Below are 24,665 nucleotides of genomic sequence, written 5' to 3'. Positions count from 1 at the left end.
CTGATTAAATATTGACGAGTATAAGGAATACAAGTTGATGGATTATCGTCTCATACTAATTAGTTTAAAATTTTGTTCTAAATTCTTATACGATTAGAAATCATACAATAAAAAACACATTTAACATAAATTATATTTATTATTTGTTTAAAAAAATATTATTTTTAACCTCATTTCATCTAAATTTTAGACTCGTTTCTATTTCTTATCATATCAATGTTTGTGAATATAATTTAATGATAATACAATAAAATGATATTATATTTTTAAAATAATAATAATATATTAGTTTTATGATTGTTTTGTATTATTAATTATTGTAAAATAATAAATCTAACAAAAAAAATTAGAATCTTTTTGTGTGACGTTATAAAATTCAAAATTCAAAGTAATGATATAAAATAAGAGATTAATTACTATACACTGTCAGTGTAAAAAGTTTTACACTGTCGATTCATCACCATCACCCGTTTGTATTACTGTATAGATTTTTAAAATAAAAGTCAAACTTCTTTTAATATCCAACGTCTATAATTAACTGATGGTGTAAAACCCTTTTACACTGACAATGTATTTCAATTATGTGACAAAATAGTGGAATCATCTTGAATATTACTCTCTCTTTCTCCTTATAAAAAAATTTATTTATTAGATTTATTGAATAAACAACATATCTAAATAAAATATAGACTAAATATATTAATTATTGAATGAATCTAAAAATCAAATATTTTCTTATAAATAAGATCAGAGATAGTAATATATTCCTTCTTTTCTTTGATAGAAACATTTATCGTCTTAAACAATTAGATTATATAATATCTACTTTTTCAAAAAATATACATATTCTTTTATTTAAGAGTTTACCGTTATTAAATATTTTTGACCTCTTTCCGCATCTAGAATCATGCAAATTTAATATTTTTTAATCATAATTGAATTAAGTATAATATAGAATTTTAGAATATCAGGTAAGATGTTATATTTAGGGATAATTAAGATTTTTTTTTGAAGATGTTCTCATCTAGGATCTAGGATTGAAATTTGCATCTCCTTATAAACATGCTTGTGTGAAATTATATTTGCTCTAAACTAACTCGATGCTAGTTATTCATCCATTTTCTAATTTTATTATTGTCAATTGACAACTTTTAGATGGAGAATACATACACTACACTTCTTTAGATTTAGATTTAAGATATCTATTGCATATAGATTACCCAATCCAATTTTTTTTATTGATTAATCCCTCTATCCCGAGTTATATTTTACAATTTTTTTTGTAATATATTATAAATTATTTTTCACTTTTAATCAATAATATCCAACGTTTATAAAAGTGAAAAATAAATTGAGTTTTAATCAATAATATCCAACGTCTATAAAAGTGAAAAATAATTTATAATTTATTATTATTTTCATTTTTAAATATTTATATTTCTCTTTCGTTTGTAATAAATAAAGATAATATTGTAAAATGATGTATAATTTCTTTTATATAAAATTAATTATGTTTTTTAACTTGTATGAAATATCTAAAATGATTTTAATTTAAAAAAAAGAATATAATATTTGATGTGATTCAATTTTTATTTACGTTTTTAAATTTTTTTGAAAGAGAAGTTAATTTTAAAGTTTTTTATGATTTATATTTTATGTCCTTGACACTTTTTATAAAAATGTAATTGTTCTTTTTATATATTCATTACATCATTGGAATATTTATAGATAGCATATAATATTAATTATTTCATAAATTCAAAATTTTAAAATTATTTATAATAATATATAAAATTTGATTTTGCTTTAACCTATTTTTCTATCAATTTTATCCTTAAATAACTTATATAATTATTTTTAATAATTTCTATTGAAACTACTATTATCATCTTTCACATAATTTCTTATTATTATCTTCTAACTAAAATTAACATAAATAAAATAAAATAATATCATATATATTTTCACGTGTGTTTATTAAAAAAGTGGACAGACGGACGTAGAATGACGTCTAAACACCCGTAATAATAATAATAATAATGACAGTAAGAAAAAAAACCAATTTGTAAAAAAAAAAACTCAATTTATTTTTATTTACATTTGGGAGAGAATAACAATTTAAATTACGTATGAAAAGCGACCAAGTGAGTAGTGCCAGCACAAAATAAATGGCACCGCTTGGGTCTTTCCAGTTAAAAAGGCCGGTTGTCTGAATTAATGAATTTTCCAATTCAAATATTACAATAAATCACTAATAAATAAATAAAATTATATAAAAAGGCAAAGTACTAAACAAAAACGTTATCAATCCAAAATATCCACTCCATCCATTGCATCTTCCAACTCCACTGCGGCGTTGAAACTTCAAGCATGGAACAAGGAAAGCAGCAGCAAAGAACGATGGCGTTGTCGTCCAAGGGTTTACCGCACCAAATTCAAAACCCAATCACCCAAATTCAAACACGCTTTAAAAACATCGAAAACGGTGTCAAGCTTTGGCTCTCCAAACAGTCTATCGCCGTTGAAGCCGCCGTCGTTGCCACCACCAGCGCCGCTCAAGGCGCTGTTATGGGTGCCTGCATGGGTACTTTCACCAGCAACGCTCCCGCTGCTTTCGCTCCACCTCCTAACGCGACTCTCAGCCCTCAAGCCATGGCTTCTCTTAAACAAGCACAGGTTCAGTCCTTTTCACTGTCTTACAGTAATTCGATACCCTAATTTTTCAAATTAGGGTTTCTCGCTTATGATAAATGATAATTTTTATTTGATTTGTTTATTATAGGCTCTTGCTGGAGGTCCTTTGATTCAGGCTCGAAACTTTGCTGTTATGACTGGAGTGAATGCTGGTATTTCTTGTGTTTTGAAAAGATTAAGAGGAAAGGAAGATGTTCAATCCAGGTGAAATTTCATAACCTAATCTCCATGCCCTAAATTATATATTGTTCTGTCCAATCATTAACCCTAAAATATTTGTACTATATGGATAAGTAATGAAAAAATAGATGTGTAATTCCACTAGTTTTAATTGGATCTTGGGTTTCTTTTGCTATAATTTTGAGAATTGTGGTTTAGTTGAATCTCTGGAAATAATTTTCTTCATATAGGATGTCTTGAGAAAACAGTATTTGATTTATCTTAAGTGAAAATTAAATAGAAAAGAAAATGCAATGAGTTTGGATGTATGTAGTTTCTCAGATTCTCTGATGTATGCAGATAAAAAGTTATATTGTTTAAAAATTTGAAAACAGTGGATATTGGAAGGTTTTATCTAGTAAGGTTGTTTTATCAGAAAGGATATTCCTTACTCAATATCTTGTGGTATTTTAGTTTTTAACAGTTGCTTCAGAGCTGTTAACCTGTTTCTCAAATGATGGGAAATTTATATGTAGTAAGACTATGAGATAAGATTAAAAATGACAATATTGGAAAGGATAATTGGGGTAACGCCTAAAGTAGAAAAGATGGTGGAAAATAGACTTATGTGGTTTGGGCATGTAGAGAGAAGACGTGCGGATTATGTTGTAAGGAGAGTAGTCAAACGACTAGATGTAGAGGAGAACTTAGAAAAACTTAAATAAGATTTCGAGATTAATAATGTGGATAAGAAATATGGTGTTTAATCGAACATCATGGCATCATTTGATCCATGTAGTTGACCCCACTTAGTGGGATAAGATTTGGTTGTTGTAATTGTAGTAAGATTCAAAACTTATAGGAGTGCGTACAGATTGCCTAAAAGAGCTAAATAAACTATGATGATGTGGGAACTGTGCAATAATTAGTCCTTTGTGTTATTGGTTTGAACTTAAATTCATAACAGTGTAAGGTGTCCGATAATTCACGCAGGCAGCCACAACTGGTGCTAAAAAGCTTTAGGTATTCTTCTTGTCAGCCCCAATTAGTGCTTAAAGGCTTTAGCTATTCTTTTTGTTTACACCACTGTTGTGTCATTGGCCTGGTTAACAATATGATACAAATTTTTAATACACTTGTGGCTGTGGTGTAGAAGTAGTTTATATGATATCGAATAAGATGAAGTCTCCTTGGTTGCAGCCTCATTATTAAATTTCAAAATTTAGGTTGAAAGTCAACAAAATGAAAGAAAAAAACTCAGACAATGTATTTGAAGGTCTTTCTGATGCCTGTATTGTGAGAAGATATTAACTACTAGTGTAGATGAAAATATTAAACATGACTGAGTATATGTTTTACCCAATAACAGCTCTATTCCATGTCCTTTAACTTAATGCTCTGCTCAGTGTTTTGATTTGCTGTCCTTATTACCACCAATGTGCATTCTAAGTTGCTGAAATTATTTTTTTGCAGCATGGCGGCAGCTTTTGGTTCCGGGGCCTTGTTTACATTGGTAAGTGGCATCGGTGGTGGATCAAATCAAGTAGCAAATGCAGTGTCATCTGGACTATTCTTTGCACTTGTTCAAGGTGGTATTTTCCAGGTGAGCTTGAAAAAAATGTACCTTTTTGATAGCTTTGTAAGCTGAAATAATTGTGCCCCCATTTGGTTAGTGGTAATAATAAAATTTTCATTAGTACTTCAAATCGGTTGACCACCTTCTATCAAAGCCAGATCAAGTAATGTTTATATACTAAATAAACTATACTATGACTTTTTAAAAGCTTTCGCAGTTATAAAAGGTCACCCCTAAAGTCCTTTAGGCCTATCAAGTTGGTGTATTGAAGTAAAACATAAACTAATACTTTTATTGTTACTATTACTTTTATTTTGTGTAAATTTGTTATATGCTATCATTTAAAGATTTGATTGTGTAAATTTGTTTTATACTTACCATTTAAAGATTTAAGGATGTTAGCCTATATATAAACCTGAGTTTATTTTGCAATAGCCCTATGACTTACTCGAAAGCCTGTTTTTCAATAGGCTTTCAAGCCATGCCAAACTTTTAAAAAAGTAAGTTCAGGTCTTAAAAAACGGCCTATGTGTATTGCACTGTTCATGTCGGCAACATCACTGAATGTGTGTTGATGATGAATATTTTGAGTTAATCTTTGATGGGTTTCTTTTATCGCCAATGATCTATTATATTTTGGACATGATCTATTGCTCAGAGTCCATGGAATATGCTCTTTCCTAGATCCATGTTTTATTTGTAATGCAGGTTTTATCTTGGTGTTCCCTAGACTCATAGCATGCAGTATTAAACTATACATTAATCATGCAGATATCACAAAAGTTTTCTCAACCACCTGTTGAAGATACTCACTATGCTAAAACAAGAAGCATGTTGAACAACCTTGGTCTTCAGAATTACGAAAAGAATTTTAAGAAAGGCTTATTATCAGACAACACATTGCCTTTACTCAATGACAGGTAGGAAGCTTTATTTATTGTATCATTTTTTTCTTCTCATTTTCACTTGCTTTGTTTACCATACTGACGGAAAGTACTTTATTTTCCTATGATGTGTTTCAGTGCTCTCAGAGATGTGAAAATTCCTCCAGGACCCAGACTTTTGATTCTTGACCACATCCAGAGGTAGGAGTTATGTTCTTTGTATTCACACTGTAACTGGTTCCACACTTTTAAATGCTAAAGTTAAAGTTAAAGTTTCTCCAGGGAACATGATTCGAGAGAGAAGCACGGAAGCCAAGCCGCCGTTAACTGACAGCGTAGTCTTCTACCTCCGAACTATGAGTGGTGAAAAGCATTAGTATAGGGAGTTTGTATTGCAAATGAATTGTCATTTTTGTTTATTATGCTTTATGTTCCATTGTTGTTGCCGAGTACTTGAGAAAATTTGGTTAACTAGTCATATATTTTTGTTGCCCTCTGGGTAAAAGTAATGATGGAGCCTGAATTTGTTCACTTTTTTACATAAGCAAAGTATTTGGGAAGAACTATTAACGACTGTCTATGCGTAACTTCTATCAATAACATAGACGATGCCTGTATCTTTCTTTGAATTAGCAATCGTTAGATATGAATTTTGCGATTCTCAAGTTTGGGCCAAAGCAAAGGCGAATTTGGGTCTATTTATGAACACAAGAACAGAAAGGAACGTTGTGTTTTGACTTGCTCATTGAAATTTGGAGTGGTGTGAATAGGGAATCAGGGCTACGCCGTAGCCGTTTTTCTGCAACAAACAAACAAGTACCTTCCATAAATAGTTGGATTGCATTTGCAAATTTTGTTGTTGCAGAGTTGATACTAGAATTGAAACAATAACAAAATGGTGTTGGAAAGCTACGTACGTGGTGGTACACAACACATAGCAAAGAGGCACATTGTTGAAATACTAGCTTGAAGTGCAAACGTTTGGTATATCCGAACTAATCCTCCTTGTTTCTTTGTAGAGGTTTCAACTGTTTTGGTAACAATGCTTTTGATTTTTGCGCTTTCACTCACTCCAAGTCAATTTCTCAAATAATCCATTTGTGGTGTCTCCAATGGTGTGAACCTAATATCGTCCTAACAAAGTATTGTAAGTGGATTTGACTAATATCAATTCTGAAAGATGATTTTTTTTGCTATTGGTGATCGTGATATCTGATTCTCCTTTATCATTCTTCTTGAATATGGTCATTGTAATCAAATTTACGGTAGTTTCACCATCGATTAAAGTTTTATTCGTTGGCTTTCCTTCGATATAAGCTTTGATGTGAATACAATGTAATTGATCCCTTTGTTCATTTGTTTCTTTTGGCTACGGGGAAATGTAATTGATCCCTTTGTTCATTTGTTTCTTTTGGCTACGGGGAAAGCGAGTGATGCATCATCTCGCCATAAAGCCCCCCGATCGTCCGTTTAAGAGATTTACCCCCCTGTTTATGGGATGTATCTCTTCCTTTATTAAATATGTTATTTATTTCTGGAATAACTCATTTAACGTGTGAGAATGTGGATGTGACGTGTTCTTAATCCGATGCGATGTTAAAGGAGGCATATGGAAGTTAATCACACTCTCTTGAATAATAGGAGAATGACTATTCACTCCTAGAGTTGGTTGCTATTTCAAGGGATCTAAAATTTAGACATAAGATATTAATAAACACCTCAACCCTGAGGTTGAAAAGGGGAAGTGATATTCACCTAAAAATTAGGTATATAAAATTTCTCACTTTCTCACGTGAGTTAACTCTCAACCCTATAACATACTTTAAAATCTCTGACAACATTTATTCATTAAGTGTTGTCACATATTGTAATAGGAGATATGCGGAACATATTTTTGAAAAAGGTGAAATTAAAATAATTTGAATTAAATTATAGATTTAAAGATATTAAACCTTTTTTGAATCATTTATTTATTGATATTTAGTTATTTTGTATGAGCACTACAATTACATCTCTAATATCACGAAGAACTAACAAAATAGTTATGACCAGTCTCTTGATTCATAACTCTTTTCTTCGATCACAATCCCCTAATATCTTATGTGAATTCGTAATCAAAGAAGATTTTCTCTGATCTTAATTCTCACAATCACAATCAAATAATACCCTAGCTAAAACTATTATATGTTGAATCAGTAACGATTTACAACTTAGAATCAATTCAAATATTTGTTAATATTAAAAAAATAAATAAACTTTGTTGAATAATATTATGTAGCAATTATCAGAATTTGTGCAAAGAAAATTATATAGATTAAGCAATTTTAAACAAATTAATTTAAAAGGCCTAATCAAAGAAAATTTAACTACGTAATTATTCATAAGTAAAATATTTAAGAAACAAAACATGAATTTCAAGATGTAATTAGAGATACAATAATAAAAAAATAATTCTTAGTTTAAAAAACTCTCAAGTCGCCTCTATTGAATCAAAATTTAAAATCCCTCGATTGATATTTTTTACTTTTATAATAAGAAGTTCACCTCATGCCACGATTTGTCATAATCGCACCATAAGTTTTCACTAATCCAACGAGTTAGTGCCTAAGTGGATAATAAATTACACCATGATCTAATGCCATCGCTACGCAATTTAAGCATACATTTTCTTTTGTATGAGCAGTTTGCATGTCATTATAACCTTTACCATGTAGGAACATTGCAGAGTTGTCTAATTAGATAATATGATAAATCTCTAAGGATCCAATATTGAGTTATTCAAGAGTGACACAATCTATGTCATGTGTTCAATATAAACATGAGATCAAAAGAGTAATTATATATATAAATATTATCACATAAAGATTTCGTCAGATCACATGACATTTTTATGATTTGAGTAACAGTGATGTGTTACTAGATACCACTTATTGTTTATTATATTAAATGTGTAATTTGATATAATTGTCAACATTACGAGAATTTATAGGGTCACAGACATAATGGAAGATTGATGGGACAAAATAAATAAGTAAAACTTGTTCAATTGTGCGGTCTTGCAATGCACTTGCGTTAATTAGTGAAACGGATACACTGTAAGGTATGTCATACTTAAGTGAAATATGGAACACCTTAAGATAAGATGTACTTAAGTCAAATAAGGAACACTGTAAGTTATAATATATTTAAGTAAAATACAGAACATAGTAAGATACAATACGTTTAAGTGAAATACAATACACCGTAAGATATGATGTATTTAATGAGCTTGTCAATTTACAACCCACACAAACGTTTATATAAATAGAACCATTGTGTTGAAATATTTCATACTTGGTCAAATTTGGTTTGTGAAACCCTAGCCGCACATCTCTTTCTCAAAGACTCAATTCATAACAACTAGTAGTTGAGATTGAAGGCACTCTATTTGTGTCGACTAAGTAAATATGTTGTTTTTTCAGCGCTCTTCATTGTTCCAAACTCTACATCAACTATTAATTTTCATAAGAGGTAACCATTCTATCACTAAATATACTCATTCATAAGAATTGATTTAAGAGAAATTTTTGTTTTTCGTTGCATATTTCAATCGTCACTTCCTTTAAATAACTACCCTAATCTTTTTGATTAATATTTTTGAATGGTTTCAAGAACCATTCTCTTTACTTTGGTTTTGACAATAACACAATTTAAGAGAATAATTTAGTATCTAACATTTATTACTTGGGAAGATTGCTTTTATGATTCATTGTAATCTAGTCTCTAAAAAGAGCAACGAAGTCCTTTAATTGACCCTCTTGCGTAGGAGATAAATTTAGATAATTTCATCTAAAATAAATGATTATAAATATCTTGATACTACACTATTTAATCGTCCTTTGAACGTCAATCATAGTAACTCACTCTAGTTTCTGTTGATACAAAATTTCAACGTTATCTTCTAATTACAAGTACTATTAAATTCATTTAATCAACTCCTTAACATATTTGATCCTCTAATAAAAGATCAAATTGCTTACCTCTATGAGTTTGTTCATCTAGCAAACATTAATACTATAGACTAATTATTAGAATTATAAAAAATGAATGATACAACATCACTTGTTATCAGAGCGTGTATAGTTGATGCTGCATAAATACTATTGGTCTTTTTAAATATGCAAGTGGCTGAGAGTGAGAGTGAGAGTGAGAGTGAAAGGACATGCTAGGCCTAGGCTATATGCGATGTAGATTTTTGCATTTTAATTTTTAATTTTTAAGTTAAAAGTGATGTAGTTTATCTTATCCATTCATAAAATAAAATAGTTTAAGATTAATGATTCTTTTTAATATTCAATACAAAACTATTATTATTTTTAAATTGTATTATCTAATTAATACTATTACTTTCATTCTTTGCAATTCAATATATTTTACTTCATATTTATAGTAATTTTAAATAGATCAATATTTAATAATAAATACCTTAATAAAGTATTATTCTGTCTAATTTATTTATATATTTTTTAATACATATAAATGAAGAGAGTATTGTCTTTATAGGAGAAGACTACAAAGGTAGTTTTAATATATATATATATATATATATATAATATATATATATATATATATATATATATATATATAATATATATAATTTAAGATGTATGCTTATTTGTTTAATAGTTGATTTTAAAAGTATCTTCGAATTTCAATTTTTATGATTGAAATTCGTTAAACAAATATTTCAACAGTCAATCTAGAAAAAAAAAAAAGAGACAACACTTAATATATTATCGTATGAAAAAAATAATATTTGAAAGAGTATGCTTTTAATTCAAGAAAAATACTTATATAAAAATAACTCTAACACGTAATTATTCACACAATCAATCACATTCTTTTTATTAATTAAAAAATAAAAATAAAAATTTCTTTCTCTTTCATATCACAACCATCCAATAATTTTAATTAAAAAAATCATATTACTTATTTCTCCTCTATTTTTCTTATACTAAAATGCACATAGGGTGGATCTTAAAATCTACTTTACCTTTTATTTTTTCTATTTGTGTCTTCTCACAATCAAACGTATCATTTGGGTGAGCGCGAAAACGTTACTATAGTGATTGGTAACCTGACTCAGTAAAGCAAGCCAATTAACATTAATAAGACAAAAATATAAGGTTGTTGTATCATAATTTGCATGTCTTTGCCTGAAATGGGTGGGGAATCTTTTGTTTTTTAGAGAAAGGGTAGGGTCACTTATAGTAAACTAAGATTAGTTAATAACCATAGATTAATTAATCTATCTGATGTTTAGATTTGACTAATTATTAGAATTATCAAAAATGAATGATACAACATGACTTCTTATGAGAGTGTGTATAGTTGATGCCGCATAAATAGGTCTTTTAAAATATGCAAGTGGCTAAGAGTAGATGAGTGAGAGTGAGAGTGATAAAAATGATATTAATTAGATAATAAAATTAAAAGAATATATTAAAAATTAAAATAGATGAGTCATTTTAAGACAATTTTTATAATTTGCAAATAATGCCATACCATGCTTTTCTCATCGTGGCTTCCTTTGTCTCCCATAGTGGACCAAATGTCAAGAGGTCTAACATTAATTTGCTTCTACATGAGTATATTCGAATCCAAGAGAATATTCTCACACTGTCAACTCATACTTTGTATAAACCCCTAGATATAACACGCTACTGTTTAATTTTATATTGGTTTAACGCTTGAATTTAATCCAATTAGTTAGGGCATCTTTTATTTTTAAAAAATGGAACTTTTTGTTTGTAGTTTTAAAAGTAGATTTTATAAAATCAAAATTTAAAATAATATTTTTTTTTTGAATTAAAATATTAATTTTGATATTTTATTATATAAATATATGTTATTAAAGATTAAAATATAGTTAAAATCATAATTTTTTTCAAAAAATTATATTTTCAACATTATATTTATGAAAAATTATTTGAAATAGATTTAAAACTAAGTGATTTTTTAAAATTTTAATATTAAAAAAAGTTTTAATAAAAAGATAAAATATTTAAAATAATATTTTAAAAATAATTATTTAAATAAAAAATTTATTTAAAACTTTTATAAAAAAAAATTCTACAAAATTATATTACATTATAAAAATCATTTTTAAAAAATTAAAACAACGGACCCCAGATACTTGTATTTTCAACTAAGTATCTATTAATAAAAGATATGTGTACAGTATCAATAATGCTCTTTACTTTAAAATTATTTATATTTGCAAAAGATTAAAATAGTAAAAAACTAATCTCTTAATTAATTCACTCTACTTCAAAATTATTTACAATTGTAAAATATTAAAATAATAAAAAACTAATCTCCCAGTTAGTTCTCTCTACTTCAAGCGCATGCTGCCAAATGTCAAATTCTTATTTGACACTTTTTTTAACTTTCACTTTTTCCTTCACTTAATATTACTATTTTACTTACCATTTCATAATTCTCTCAAATTAAATTTATTTTTTATTTTTTTATTTGTTTCACTTTTCATTTTCTTATATAAATGAAGAAGCGGAAGAACACATGAAGAAGTAGAAAAATAAACAAAAGAATACGGGTGAATACAAATAAATACTTCACATTTTTTTATAGTTATTAATTTACATGTGAGTACAGACAAATGAAACAACTAAATTAAAAAAAATCTCAAAATTTAAATATATATAAATCGAGTTCATTTTTTTTAGGTTTGTTATTGTTTTTATTATATTTGTAAAAAAAGATATATATATATATATATATATATATATATATATATATAATATATATATATATTATATATATATATATTATTATATTATAATATATAAGTAGACAAAATAATTGTATAATCTTTTTTTTTAAATTACCAAAAAAAAGTAATTTTTACATTTTTTTATGCATATTAAAAAGTATTTGTAATATATTAATATACATAGTTATAGTATATGATTATTACACATATTGGTGTATAAATATATACAATGTTAACGTTTAGTTTTGTTTTTAGAACATATTCAATCAATTCTATTTATTTATTATTACTAAAAAGAATAATTAATCTATTTTTAAATTTTAATAAAATTAACAATTTATTTTATCAAATTAGATAATACTCAATAGTTGTGAACATAACTAATTTTCTATTTCACGAGTCATTATCAGCAAAATACTTATTTTATTTTAATTAACAATTATCTTTATTAGAGACAAAATAATCTTATTTTTGAATATCAAAATTTCTCCTTTACTCACGAATCACTATCATCAAAATATATTTTATTTTAATTCACAATTGTCTTTATTAGAAACAAAATTCTTATTTTTAAATGTCAAAATTTCTATTTTTCTCACGGATGAGTATAAGCAAAATATCTATTTTATTATAATTAACAATTGTTTTTATTTGAGAAATAAAATTATTATTTTTAAATGTTAAATTTTCTCTTTTTTTTAAAGATTATTTAGTACAATTGAGTTTATATTAGTATTGATCATTTTACAATTAAGTAACCCATTTTAAATTAATATGCATATATAAATACAATTTATATCGTATTAAATAAATTTACTCGTGCATCGCACGGGTATCTTACTAGTTAGTAAATAAATTACGAGTTTTAATTCACTTGCAAGATTAAACTTGAAAAAATTCTAAGAACATTTTGTGTGAAAAATTTGAAAAGGTGTATTGGTGCTTAAAAGTTCTATATTTGAATTTAGAGCAATTGTATAAGAATTTAAAGAAGTAAAATAAAGGATTGTTCAAAAGGATAAAGTAAATGAAGTAAGACAGTAAAAGTAATTGAATAAAACTCCTTAAATTAAAAGAGGGACACAAGTTCATACAATTCTCACAAATTATTTATCTTTATAGCTCATATGTGTGAATTCTAAAGAAAACATAATGAAAATGTGAACCCCATTTCAGATAATGAAATTTACTTATATACTAAGTACATTAGTAATTGTCAACAACAATTAATTCTCGAGAATTCAACATGTATCTTATTACATGAGCTTTTGTCTTATAATCCGTTTCCACGTGTCTCCAGCATTTCAAACCGCTTCAAACTGCTATTGTTTCTTCGAACAGCCACTGCTGTCGAACTGTCTCTAAGTCACTTAATCCCTAGACTCAAGAATGTACTAAGTCTCAAAACACTTAATAGGTGAGTCAAACTTATCACACCTGATAGGTGAGTCAAACTTATCAATATCTCAAAGTGTAAAGAATAATTCATTGATCATTTATCAACATGTTTGAAGTGTTGAAGGTTCAATCAATCTTAGGATAAAAAATCAATGATATTCAAGATTGTCATCAACCAATATAATCATAAACAAAGGGGTGAAATGGTCAAAGATAAAAATAAATAATAATAATAATAATGATATAATTATATTAAATAGAATTTAATTAAAGTGTGGAAAGAAAGACAAATCAAAGTTTGATTAAAATGCTAAACAAAATAAACATGATAAAAGGAAGAAACAAAAATGAAAATAAATCGACATGACATATTTTTCATGAACATAAACCATTATTCAATCATCTTCCTCATACTGAAAATGGAGCAAAACTTCAACACTCAATCCAAACATGACACTATTTTGAGAGTTGTTGTGCTTTTGAGGTAGTATATGGTTGCTGTGATAGAAAGATGGAGGAGAAAGAAGTTGTATGTTGACATGGTGGTAGTGAATGACTATGTGGATGAAGGTTGCTGGTTTGCTATTGATGTTATTGTATGAAGATGGGGAATTTTTACATGGTGGTTGAGTGGTTCAAAGAAGAGAGGGGGGGTTGAGTGAGTTTGGGTTTTTAGGTTAAAAGAAGAGAGCTTGAATGTGATTTTGATAGAGTTTTAGTGGCTGCTAGCTTGGAAAAATGAGGGAGAATGATGTTTTATTTATATGGGAAGCATATGGGTTGAAGTGTGTGAGGTTATGGTTCATTTGTGTAAAAAAATAAAATTACTGTTGTTGACCGTACAGGTGTAACCGATTACCAGGATTTGGGTAATCTGTTACACAAATTGAAAATGGCCTTGGAAGTCTGTGTAGCGCAGGTGTAACCAGTTATCAGGATTTGGGTAACGGTTACACAGACTGAAAATTTCCTTGGATGCCTATTTAAAAGAGGGTGTAACCGGTTACCATAATTTGGGTAACCGGTTACACAAACCAAAATTTAGAATTTTTGCTATGTTATGGTTTTTTCCCTTGAAGTGCCATTAAGAAAACCCTAGTTTTTCTCATGTATAAGCACCATGCCTTGAGTCTGTGTAATATGCCTTTGGTTATGAATGTTAATGCAAATATGTCGATGTAATGAGGAATGTGTGCATGTGTATTAGGGCCATGGACCAGATGAAAGTTGCATAGGAGGTAGGGTACGCAAAAATTGACTCGATAGCATAGGACCGTCACCGTATTTTATTTATTCCATAAAAAAGAGGAAAGGAAAAATAAAGGATAAAACCCTACAAAGAAAACAAAAAGATTGGTCTCGCAACCAATTAAGGGTTCAGAAGTCGGTTATGCAAGGGGAAGGTATTAACACCCTTCACATCTATCATACTCGATGGGAACCATCTAAATTGTCTATGTGAAATGGGTGTTTATCTATCTTAATGCTTATCTGATATCGAAAAGAAGGGGAAATAATTGGTTTTTTTATTATTGTGCTCGCCAAGGATTGGTGACCTCGTGCCTACATATCATCACCAGGGGATGAAGAATCAGAGCTTCATAGTTCGGAGTAGAAAATGATTGTTTATTGGTTGTTTTTAGTGAGCAGTGTTAACATTCACGTTCTAGCGATTAAACATTGCTTGTATGCTCGCGGATGAGAGACTTAAGCATTTGTTTGTTTGTGGTAGAAAGGACGCACTTGAGTTGCATTCTAGCAGTTAAACATTTAATTGTATGCTCACACATGGGAGACTTAAGTGTCGTCGTACCGCGGTAGAACGGAAGAAACATGTGCATTTGTGAAAAGATTTTTGGAATGATGCCCTAAGGCGCAAAAAGAGTTTGATGAGTTGACGTTCATTTTAGATTTTGAAAAGAGATTGTTTTTTTATTAGAATTACACTAAAGACTATGGGCAGAGGTGAATATTTCAGACAAATAAGCCAAGCGTCTTGTGTCCAAAATATTCAGAGTAAGGGTAAGAAAGCTCCATTCTCACTAGGCATGGCAACGAGGCGGGCCAGGGACGATTTTTACCTCCCCCAAACCCAAATCCGAATCCCAAACAATCCTCGTTCCCCACACCAAACCTAAACGAGAATGGAGAATCAAAACCCAAACCCGTCCCAAACGGTTTCAGGTTGGGTTCGGGTATCCCCACCCTGCCACCATTTATTTATAGAAATCAATTTTTTAAATAGAAATATTTTTTTTTCTAAAATTAAATTAAATTTACAAATAATAAAATAAAATAATCTAAAAAAATATTGACCACATATTTGATATTTTAAATTATCAAAAATAAATAATAATGTACATAATAAAATAGACGGAGAGGGTTCAGGGTGGGTACTAGTGTCCCCATTACCTGACCCGTCCCTATATTTTATAATAAGGGAAAACCCAAACCCAAATCAAAACCCAATTAAAGCGGGTTTTCCCCGTCAACTTCGGGGCAAGTTTGGGTGGGTACCCGCGGGTACGTGTTATGTTGCCATGCTTAATTCTCACTCCTTCTCCACCATTTAAAGCTCGTGACGCACAATTTTAATCGTATTTTTATTGTATTTTGAATTTGACTAAGAAAGTGCCGATTGATGTTGAATCAAAGGTTTATTTCTTATTGATTTTGAAATGGTGAGAGATATACATGGATATTTATAAGAGAACAATGCGAGAAATAAAATGTCTCATTGTAAGATAGCCCAAGAGAAAACCTTGTATGTGTAAAATGGCCTAAGCTAACAAGTGGATAATGGCCTTAAGAACATGTCTCCCTAGGGTAATGCCATGAATTCCATTTTTACTATAAAATATTGCAAGTCACTGATGAAATTCCAAGTCAGAACAATAGGTCAAGAATCATGATCGAAGGTCCAAATGCAAGGGTCCTAATGAGTCCTCTAAGTCCAACAGTAGGTCACAAATGAATACATTTCTTTGGTCTTTTTAGTTTATCATGTTTTTGTTTATTTTAACAAGATAAAGACATAAATTAAAGTGCATGGAATAAAATGAGCAATAAAAGTAAATTGCGAAAAGTAAATTGTCGGAATTTAAATAGCGATAAAGTGCAATAATGTAAAAGTTAGAAGTTAGTATGTTAATGATCAACGGATCAATCAGTCGAGTCGGGATAATTTAGAGCTATGTTAAGCAATCGTAAGTGGACTTATGTAGAAGTCACACCTATCTCAGGTCGGTCAATAACAATGTCTGTGCTAAGAATGTTAGACGTCCAACACAAAGTTAACCTCTTGAAACAATACAACACAACAAAAAGGAAAGTCAAGATCAAGCAACAAAAAGTCTCATCTATCATCAAGAAATTTAACAAAATGATCAACCAAGGATAACCTATCAACATCTCAAAGTGTCAAGAATTATCCATTGATCATTCATCAACATGTTTGAAGTGTTGAAGACTCAATCAACCTTAGGATAAAAAATCAATGATATTCAAGATTGTCATCAACCAATATAATCATAAACAAAGGGGTGAAATGGTCAAAGATAAAAGTAAATAATAATAATAATAATAATAATAATAATAATAATAATGATATAATTATATTAAATATAAGTTAATTAAAGTGTGGAAAGAAAGAAAAATCAAAAGTTTGATCAAAATGCAAAGTGAAATAAAAATGATAAAAGGAAGAAACTAAAATGAAAAGAAATCGACATGCCATATTTCTTCATGAACACAAACCATTATTCAATCATCTTCCTCTTATTGAAAATGGAGCAAAACTCCAAAACTCAATCCAAACATGACACTATTTTGAGAGTTGTTGTGCTTTTGAGGTAGTATATGGTTGTTGTGGTAGAACAATGGAGGAGAAGGAAGTTGTATGTTTACATGGTGGTGGTGATTGGTTATGTGGATGAAGGTTGTTGGTTTGCTACTGATGTTGTTGTATGAAGAGGGTGGATTTTTATATGGTGGTCGGGTGGTTCAAAGAAGAGAGAGGGGGTTGCGTGAGTTTGGGTTTTTAGGTTAAAAAAAGAGAGCTTGAATGTGATTTTGACAGAGTTTTAGTGGCTGTTAGCTTGGAAAAATGAGGGGGAATGGTGTTTTATTTGTAGGGGAAACATATGGGTTGAAGTGTGTGAGGTTAGGGTTCATTTATGTACAAAAAATAAAATTATTGTTGTTGTCCGCATAGGTGTAATCGGTTACCAAGATTTGGGTAACGGGTTACATAGACTGAAAATGGCATTGGAAGTCTGTGTAGCGCAGGTGTAATAAGTTACCAGGATTTGGATAACCAGTTACACAGACTGAAATTTTCCTTAGAGTCCTGTTTAAAAGAGGGTGTAATCGGTTACCACAATTTGGGTAACCGGTCACACAGACCAAAATTTGGAATTTTTGCTATGTTATGTTTTTTCCCTTGAAGGGCCATCAAGAAAACCCTAGTTTTTCTTAGGTATAACCAACATGCCTTGAGTCCATGTAATATGTCATTGGGTATAAATGTTAATGCAGATGTGGTGATAAAATGAGGAATATGTGCATGTGTATTAGGGCCATGGACTAAATGAAAGTTGTATAGGAGGTAGGGTACGCAAAAAATGACTCGATAGCACAGAGCCGCCACTGTATTTTATTTATTCCATAAAAAAGAGGAAAGTGAAAATAAAATATAAAACCCTATAAAAAAAGAAAAGATTGGTCTCGCAACCAATTAAGGGTTCAGAAGTTGGTTATGCAAGGGGAATGTATTAACACCACTCACATCCATCGTACTCGATGGTAACCATCTAAGTTGTGTATATGAAATATGTGTTTATCTATCTTAATGCTTATCTGATATCGAAAAGAAGGGGAAATAATTATTATTTTTTATTATTGTGCTCGCCAAGGATTGGGATCCTCGTGCCTACATATCATCATCGGGGGATGAAGAATCAAAGCTCCTAGAAAATGATTGTTTGTTGGTTGTTTTTAGTGAATAGTGTTAACATTCACATTCTAGCGATTAAACGTTGCTTGTATGCTCGTGGATGGGAGACTTAAGCATTTGTTTGTTTGTGGTAGAAAGGACGCGTTTGGGTCGTATTCTAGCAGTTAAACATTTGATTGTATGCTCATACATGGGAGGCTTAAGTGTTGTTCGTACCACGATAGAACTGAAGAAACATGTCCTTTTGTAAAAAGATTTTTGGAATGATGCCCTAAGGAGCAAAAAGAGTTTAATGATTTGATGTTGGTTTTAGGTTTTGAAAAAAGATTGTTTTTTATTAGAATTGCACTAAAGACTATGGGCAGAGGTGAATATTTCAGACAAACAAGCCAAGCGTATGGTGTCCAAAATATTCAAAGTAAGGGTACGAAAGCTCCATTCTCACTCCTTATCCACCAATTAAAGCTCGTGGCGCATAATTCTAATCATATTTTTATTGTATTTTGAATTTTGACTAAGAAAATGCTGCTTGACGCTGAATCAAAGGTTTATTGCTTATTGATTTTGAAATGGTGAAAGATACACATGGATAGTTACAAGAGAACAATGCGAGAAATAAAAGATCTCATTGTAAGATAGCTCAAGAGAAAGCCTTGTATGTGCAAAGTGGACTAAACTAACAAGTGGATAATGGGCTTAAGAACATGTCTCCCTAGGATAATGCCACGAATACCATTCTTACAATAAAATATTGCAAGTCACTAATGAAATTCCAAGTCAGAACAATAGGTCAAGGATCATGATCCAAGGTCCAAATGCAAGGGTCCTAATGAGTCCTCTAAGTCCAACAGTAGGTCACAAATGAATACATCTTTTTGGTCTTTTTATTTTATCATATTTTTATTCGTTTTAACAAGATAAAGACATAAATTAAAGTGCATGAAATAAAATGAGAAATAAAAGTAAATTGAGGAAAGTAAATTGCGGAACGTAAATTATCGGAATTTAAATAGTGATAAAGGAAATAATGTAAAAATTAGAAGTTAATAGTTAGTATGTTAATGATCAAAGGATCAATCAGTCGAGTCGGGATAATTTAGAGCTATGTTAAGCAACCATACACGGACTTATATAGAAGTTACACCTATTTGAGACCGATCAATAACAATGTATGTGCTAAGAATGTTATAGGTCTACACAAAGTTAGCCTCTTGAAACAATGCAACACAACAAAAAGGAAAGGCAAGATCAAGCAACAAAAAGTCTCATATATCATCAAGAAATTTAAAAATATGATCAACCAAGGGCAACCTATCAACACCTCAAAGTGTCAAGAATGATCCATTGATCATTCATCAACATATTTGAAGTGTTGAAGGTTCAATCAACCTTAGGATAAAAAATAAGTGATATTCAAGATTTTCATCAACCAATATAATCATTAACAAAGGGGTGAAATGATCAAAGATAAAAATAAATAATAATAATAATGATATAATTATATTAAATTGAAGTTAATTAAAGTGTGGAATGAAAGAAAAATCAAGAGTTTGATTAAAATGCTAAATGAAATAAAAATGATATAAGAAAGAAACAAAAATGAAAAGAAATTGACATGACATGTTTCTTCATGAACACAAATCATTATTCAATAATCTTACTCATATTTTATATGGAGCAAAACTCCAAAACAAAACATGACACTATTTTGAGAGTTGTTGTGCTTTTGAGGTGGTATATGGTTGTTGTGGTAGAAAAATAAAGGAGAAGGAAGTTATAAGTTTACATGGTGGTGGTGAATGGTTATGTGGATGAAGGTTGTTGGTTTGCTACTGATGTTGTTGTATGAAAATGGTGGAATTTTACATGGTTGTTGGGTGGTTCAAAGAAGAGAGAGGGGTTGAGTGAGTTTGGGATTTAGGTTAAAAGAAGAGAGCTTGAATGTGATTTTGGAAGAGTTTTAGTGGCTGTTAGCTTGGAAAAATGAAGGCGAATGATGTTCTATTTATAAGGGAAACATATGGGTTGAAGCGTGTGAGGTTAAGGTTCATTTGTGTAAAATAAAATAAAATTATTGCTGCTGTCTGCGTAGGTGTAATCGGTTACCAGAATTTGGGTAACTGGTTACACATACTGAAAATGGCCTTGGAAGTCTGTATAGCGTATGTATAATCGGTTACCAGGATTTGGATAACCGGTTATGCAAACTTAAATTTTCCTTCGACGCTTGTTTAAAAGAGGGTGTAATCGGTTACCACAATTTGGGTAACTAGTCACACAGACCAAAATTTGGAATTTTTGCTATGTTATGGTTTTTTCCCTTGAAGTGCCATCAAGAAAACCCTAGTTTTTCTCAGGTATAACCACTATGCCTTGAGTTCGTGTAATATGCCTTTGGTTATGAATGTTAATGCATATGTGGTGATGTAATGAGGAATGTGTGCATGTGTATTAGGGCCATGGACCAGATAAAAGTTGTATAGGAGGTAGGGTATGCAAAAACTGACTCGATAGCATAAGGTCGCCACCATATCTTATTTATTCCATAAAAAATAGGAAAGGGAAAATAAAGGATAAAACCCTATAGATAAAAATAAAAGATTGGTCTCACAACCAATTAAGGGATCGTAAGTCGGTTATGCAAGGGGAAGGTATTAACACCCCTCACTTCTATCGTATTCGATGAGAACCATCTAAGTTGTCTATGTGAAATGTGTGTTTATTTATCTTAATGCTTATCTGATATCGAAAAGAAGGGGGAATAATTGGTGTTTTATTATTATGCCCGCCAAGGATTAGGGCCCTCGTGCCTACATATCATCATCGAGGGATGAAGAATAAGAGCTCCGTAGTTCGGAGTAGAAAATGATTGTTTGTTGGTAGATTTTAGTGAACAGTGTTAACATTCATGTTCTAGCGATTAAACGTTACTTGTATGCTTGCGGATGAGAGACTTTAGCATTTGTTTGTTTGTGGTAGAAAGGACGCGCTTGGGTTGAAGTCTAGCAGTTAAACATTTAATTGTATGCTCACACATGGGAGGCTTAAGCATCGTTCGTACCGCGGTAGAACGGAAGAAACATGTCCTTTTGTGAAAATATTTTTGGATGATGCCCTAAGGCGCAAAAAGAGTTTGATGAGTTGATGTTAATTTTAGGTTTTGAAAAGAGATTTTTTTATTAGAATTGCTCTAAAGACTATGGGCAGAGGTGAATATTTCATACAAACAAGACAAGCGTCTTGTGTCCAAAATATTCAGAGTAAGGGTAGGAAATCTCGATTCTCACTCCTTCTCCACCACTTAAAGCTCGTGGCGCATATTCTAATTGTATTTTTATTTAATTTTGAATTTGACTAAGAAAATTCCGCTTGACGTTAAATCAAAGGTTTATTGCTTATTGATTTTGAAATGGTGAGAGATATACATGGATATTTACAAGAGAACAATGTGAGAAATAAAAGGTCTCATTGTAAGATAACCCAAGAGAAAGTCTTGTATGTTCAAAGTGGCCTAAGCTAACAAATGGATAATGGGCTTAAGAACATGTCTCCCTAGGGTAGTGCCATGAATATCATTCTTACAGTAAAATATTGCAAGTCATTAATGAAATTCCAAGTCAGAACAATAGGTCAAGAATCATGATCCAAGGTCCAAATGCAAGGGTCCTAATGAGTCCTCTAAGTCCAACAGTAGGTCACAAATGAATACATCTTTTAGGTCTTTTTATTTTATCATGTTTTTGTTCATTTTAACAAGATACAGACATAAATCAAAGTGCATGGAATAAAATGAGCAATAAAAGTAAATTGAGGAACGTAAATTATCGGAATTTAAATAGCGATAAAGTGTAATAATGTAAAAGTTAGAAGTTGGTAGTTAGAATGTTAATGATCAAAGGATCAATCAGTCGTGTCGGGACAATTTAGAGCTATATTAAGCAATCGTAAGTGGACTTATGTAGAAGTCACACCTATCTGAGGTCGGTCAATAACAATGTATGTGTTAAGAATGTTAGAGGTCTAACACAAAGTTAGCCTCTTGAAATAATGCAACACAACAAAAAGGAAAGGCAAGATCAAGCAACAAAAAGTCTCATCTATCATCAAGAAATTTACCAATATGATCAACCAAGGGCAACCTATCAACACCTCAAAGTGTCAAGAATGATCCATTGATCATTCATCAACATGTTTGAAGTGTTGAAGGTTCAATCAACCTTAGGATCAAAAATCAATGATATTCAAGATTGTCATCAACCAATATAATCATTAACAAAGGGGTGAAATGGTCAAAGATAAAAATTAATAATAATAATAATAATAATAATAATAATGATATATTAAATAGAAGTTAATTAAAGTGTGGAAAGAAAAATGGTCAAAGATAAAAATGCCAAGTGAAATAAAAATGATAAAAGGAAGAAACAAAAATGAAAAGAAATCGACATGACATATTACTTAGTGAACACAAACCATTATTAAATCATCTTCCTCATATTGCAAATGGATCATAACTCCAGAACTAAATCCAAACATGACACTATTTTGAGAGTTGTTGTGCTTTTGAGGTAGTATATGGTTGTTGTGGTAGAAAAATGGAGGAGAATGAAATTGTATGTTTACATGGTGGTGGTGAATGGTTATGTGGATGAAGGTTGTTGGTTTGATACTGATGTTGTTGTATGACGAGGGTGGGTTTTTACATGGTGGTTGGGTGGTTTAAAGAAGAGATGAGGGTTGAGTGAGTTTGGGTTTTTAGATTAAAAGAAGAGAGCTTGAATGTGATTTTGGAAGAGTTTTAGTGGCTGTTAGCTTTGAAAAGTGAGGGAGAATGGTGTTCTATTTATAGGGGAAACATATGGGTTGAAGTGTGTGAGGTTAGGGTTCATTTGTCTAATAAAAATAAAATTACTACTGCTGTCTGCGTAGGTAATCGATTACTAGGATTTAGGTAACCAGTTACACAAGCTGAAAATGGTCTTGGAAGTCTGTGTGGCGCAAGTGTAATCGGTTACCAGGATTTAGGTTATCGATTACACATACTGAAATTTTCCTTGGACGCCTGTTTAAAATAGGGTGTAATCGGTTACCACAATTTGGGTAACCGGTCACACAGACCAAAATTTGGAATATTTTCTATGTTATGGTTTTTTCCCTTGAAGTGCCATCAAGAAAACCCTAGTTTTTCTCAGGTATAACCACCACGCCTTGAGTCTGTGTAATATGCATTTGGTTATGAATTTTAATGCAAATATGGTGATGAAATTAAGAATGTGTGCATGTGTATTAGGGCCATGGACCAGATGGAAGTTGCATAGGAGCTAGGGTGAATTTTGGGGTATGACACGCGTGTCTTTAGCATTTCAAACTATTCCAAACTACTTCAAACTGATATTGTTGCTTCATACTACCTCTGATGTTAAACTGCTTCAAAGTCACTTAATCTCTAGACTTAAGAATTTACTAAGTCTCAAATCACTTAATAGGTGAGTCAAACTTATCACCCCTGAAGGCGAGTCAAACTCATCACACCTAATAGGCAAGTCAAACTCACCACCTCTTTCGAAACGGTTAATATGTCGAAACTATATTTTGGTCATCTTACACTCAATATTATGATACCTTTATATCACACCTTCATGTCAAAACTCTAAACTTAAATTCTCAGGCTAACAGATGCCCTCCAAAAATATCATTTTTTCGATCATATCTATAATATGGCAGAAAAATGATGTTTTCAGTCGAATTCGTAAGACTATTCAAGCCATTATGCATATGTCACTACCATCATGACCTTCACCGTTCATTGTCATCATGTATGTTTTCACTCAATCGTCATGCCTACAAGATAGAGGCACCTACCATCATGGATTCGATTTACAAGACCATTGTGGCTTACAAATATTAACCATATTAAGTGACAATACAAAATCATCTAATTACTAATGATTTTAACAAAAAAATGGAATTAAAATGTTAGTGAGTTTTAACTTCAGAGAGAGCAACTGAAATGACTCACTTCAAGATCTATATATAAACTTTTTTTTATTCTTTCTTCTTCTTCACAACATTACTCTCTCTCTCTCTCTCTCTCTCTCTCTCTCTCTCTCTCTCTCTCTCTTGAACCATAAGAGCTCTTATTTCCTGCAACTTTCATTTTCATCCTCTACTCAAGCTTTAGAAAAATGGCTTCTACTTCTGGCATTGAAAAAAAAAACCCGAATCCCT

General features: G+C 30.6%; 1 protein-coding gene across 2 annotated transcripts; it reads left to right on the top strand.

The window, feature by feature from the left end:
- Nucleotides 1-2,238: 2,238 nt before the first annotated feature.
- On the top strand, nt 2,239-5,887 carry LOC127081077 (chloroplastic import inner membrane translocase subunit HP30-2). Of its 2 annotated transcripts, none has more exons than XM_051021362.1 (6): nt 2,239-2,676; nt 2,783-2,898; nt 4,327-4,456; nt 5,201-5,349; nt 5,452-5,514; nt 5,596-5,887. In XM_051021362.1, the coding sequence occupies exons 1-6, from the start codon at nt 2,371-2,373 to the stop codon at nt 5,642-5,644; spliced, it is 813 nt and encodes a 270-aa protein (XP_050877319.1). In that variant the 5' UTR covers nt 2,239-2,370; the 3' UTR covers nt 5,645-5,887. The 2 variants fall into 2 exon arrangements, with proteins under 2 accessions (XP_050877319.1, XP_050877318.1); XM_051021361.1 differs by having other exon boundaries at nt 5,587-5,887.
- The last annotated feature ends 18,778 nt before the right edge of the window (nt 5,888-24,665 follow it).

Source organism: Lathyrus oleraceus, chromosome 5 (genome assembly GCF_024323335.1).
Source record: "Lathyrus oleraceus cultivar Zhongwan6 chromosome 5, CAAS_Psat_ZW6_1.0, whole genome shotgun sequence".
Taxonomy (NCBI): domain Eukaryota; kingdom Viridiplantae; phylum Streptophyta; class Magnoliopsida; order Fabales; family Fabaceae; genus Lathyrus; species Lathyrus oleraceus.
Note: the sequence above shows the minus strand (reverse complement) of the source record. Positions and strands in the feature narration are given on the sequence as shown.